The sequence below is a fragment of the Camelina sativa genome, chromosome 4 (assembly GCF_000633955.1).
Source record: "Camelina sativa cultivar DH55 chromosome 4, Cs, whole genome shotgun sequence".
Classification (NCBI taxonomy): Eukaryota; Viridiplantae; Streptophyta; class Magnoliopsida; order Brassicales; family Brassicaceae; genus Camelina; species Camelina sativa.
The window spans coordinates 24,370,370-24,373,160 of NC_025688.1; the positions used below are offsets into that span (position 1 = coordinate 24,370,370).

At 36.3% G+C, this 2,791-nt stretch overlaps 2 protein-coding genes across 2 annotated transcripts in view; both read right to left on the reverse strand.

The window, feature by feature from the left end:
• Positions 42-1,042, reverse strand: LOC104782210 (diacylglycerol kinase theta-like). Its single transcript, XM_010507075.2, has one exon. It carries the CDS (start codon positions 1,032-1,034, stop codon positions 153-155), a length of 882 nt encoding a protein of 293 aa, XP_010505377.1. The 5' UTR covers positions 1,035-1,042; the 3' UTR covers positions 42-152.
• LOC104784246 (putative glycine-rich cell wall structural protein 1) overlaps positions 1,884-2,791 on the reverse strand; it is a 1,469-nt gene continuing 561 nt past the window's right edge. The window contains exon 2 of the mRNA XM_010509300.1: positions 1,884-1,888. Coding sequence (XP_010507602.1) covers positions 1,884-1,888 — 5 coding nt within the window. The remainder of the gene's footprint in view (positions 1,889-2,791) is intronic.

Here is a 2,791-nt window from a genome sequence, read left to right on the forward strand (position 1 = left end):
CTTTTTTTTTTTTTTTTTTTTTTTTTTTTTTTTTGTAATAGTTAGATTTGCGAAAATGGGTGGTGGTCAGGAGCGGATGTACTTTTTGTTTGTAATGCATTAGAAAAGAAAATTAACTGTGAGACTTTCAATGGAAAACAAACAAAAAAAAGTCACGACATGAGACTTTCAATGGAAAACCCAAACAGGGCATTAGAAACAACTCCCATCGTTAGCTTCGATGCAACAGTAAACATTCTCCACCCCTTACTCGGACCCGGCTTTTGACCTGGCCCAGCCGCTGGTGGTACTTGTCCCGGATTCATATTGAACCCGTTCATGTAGTTGAAATTATTGTAATTATTATATGGATGATGATGATTAAAATAAGGTTGTTGACCCATCGGTGGTCCATACGCATACGGGTAACCAAAATGCGGTTGTTGCCACGGCACCGACGACGATGGTTGTCCTCCCTCTGGCTTAAGCCCTCTGCTCTTAGTACTCGATGCTTCGGTCTGGTCAGAAGGTGACGTGTTGCACACGGCTAAGATACATTCCATATGAATATCGAATCTACATAGCTCACACCTATACCTCCAAGATTGGCACCGGCCATGACAAACCATACACTGGCTAGCTCCCGCCTGACGAAACTCCACGTGATGGGGAGGGTGAAGCACGTGCCTGACGTGCTGAGGCAGCTGCGTGCAGAGCGGATGCACGTCAAACTCACATAACTTGCATCTGTAGAACAATCCTTCCACAGACTCGTCGCAGATGTCGCACACACGGTCATTTTGGCGCGTGGACTGTTGTTTCCGAACAACGAGGTTGAGCGCATGCTGAGGATGAATGAAGGTTGGGAAGGTAAGGGGACATGTGGCGCAATATTCATGGAGATCGTAATTGCATGGTTCGCATCTATAGGTCGTACCTGAGCCGTAGGTTTTGCAGCCGTCGCAGATGAAGTCACCGATACTGTTAAACTCCGTCAATGGATGAATGTGCGTGAAATGCTGAGTGGTTCGCTGTTTTTGTGTTCTTGGAGCCATCTTTACCGTTTTTTGGGTTCAGCAAGAACAATAGTTGTGTTTGGTGTTGGAATATATTGAAATTTCGTCGAACTATTAAAATGAGAGTTGTATATGTTTACTAGTGTGACAGAGTGGCACACCTTTATTAGTTGACTTTCGACGAGTTGACGGACCAAAGAGGTGGAAAAGTCTCTATTCTTATTATGCTTATTGTTCATTTAGAATCACACAAAGATAGGTTGGTTAAAAGAACAACACAATAACGTATATGCTGAGTGCTATGTACTAATCTTTAAAAGTGCTATTGTTACATATTTTCCTATACTGGCAAACGATTTAATCTAAATCTAAAAACACTAATCACGAAAAACAGCAGATTTTGGTCAAAGCGATAAAGAGAACAATTATTCTTTATAACTTTTTTTATAACCAGTTTAGACGACTGACAATAGACAACATGTCACAACACTACAAAAAAAAAATAGACAACATGTCACAAACATGTCAATATACAACATGTCACAAACATGTCACGCATGATAATGCTTCGATTGAAGTTTGGCTAATAGGGTTTAATAATGGCAACATGGTTTGATATACAATGCATACAGTGTGATATGTAGGTCTTAAATGGTAACTAGTTTTTAAGTGGATTTTGGTTTTTGATTTTTTGAAAATCTATTTTTTATCATTCAAGATTTTTTTTAAAAATAGATTCTTTAAAAACTAGATTCATCCGAAAATTCAAAAACCAAAATCTAAAAACTAAAAAACAATGAAAAATCTATTGCCATTCACAGCCGTAATAATATACCATACCACGATTTTCCATCTTAATTGCTTGGAAGAACTATAGAAACTGATTCGTCAACCTGATCATACAACCATTTTAAACTAGTTTAAACTTTAGACTGACGATATAACAGACAACCATTTTACAAACATGTCAAGAATGATAATGCTTTTATTAAGTTTTGCTAGTATGGTTTATATATGAAAATAAAATTTTCTTTCAATTATCTAAAATTTTGGCATGTAAAAAATGATAATATATGGTTTCAGTAACTTGGTGAGCTTGGTTTCAGAACCAAAAATAAATTTGCATCGCATATTCTATCATGTGTGTAGCCTAGGGTTGTAAATCTTTATCAGTAATTCAGTACTAAAAAAAAGTAAAAGAAAAAAATTGAATTGTTTACGAAAAAAAAAAGAAAGAGGAAAAATAAAAACCAATCAGAACTTCTCTCTATTAATAGGAAATTAGGAACCACTTGATGGAGTCTTGCCCTGTGATATTTACTTCTTCAATTTGTGACTTAGTCTCATCGTTAAGTAATTAATATACCATGTATGCATAAATTAGGTGAAGCAATAATTTGCACCGTTCGATGTGTTCCAATTTGGCTTAAAAACATTCATCCAAAGTTCCAAACTATGTTTATATATATAGCACTGTTGGTAGGATAATATTATACATTACCATAGTATATATAATATTGGTCACATACATACCGCTAATTAGGAAAACCAAACGATCTTCACAAGAACTACAAATAATATACTTAAAAATAATCAACAAATAAAATATAGACTACTAAAATTCAAAATGCTTCACAAAACTAACAATTTTCACATGAAATAAATTCTATGAATTTTTCCTAACATGAACTTTTCTAAATGATATTAAACACCAAAGGTCAGCAACCTCCTCCACCTCCTCCTCCACCTCCTCCTCCGCCGCCTCCACCTCCATCCCCACCCCCACCGAGATCGGA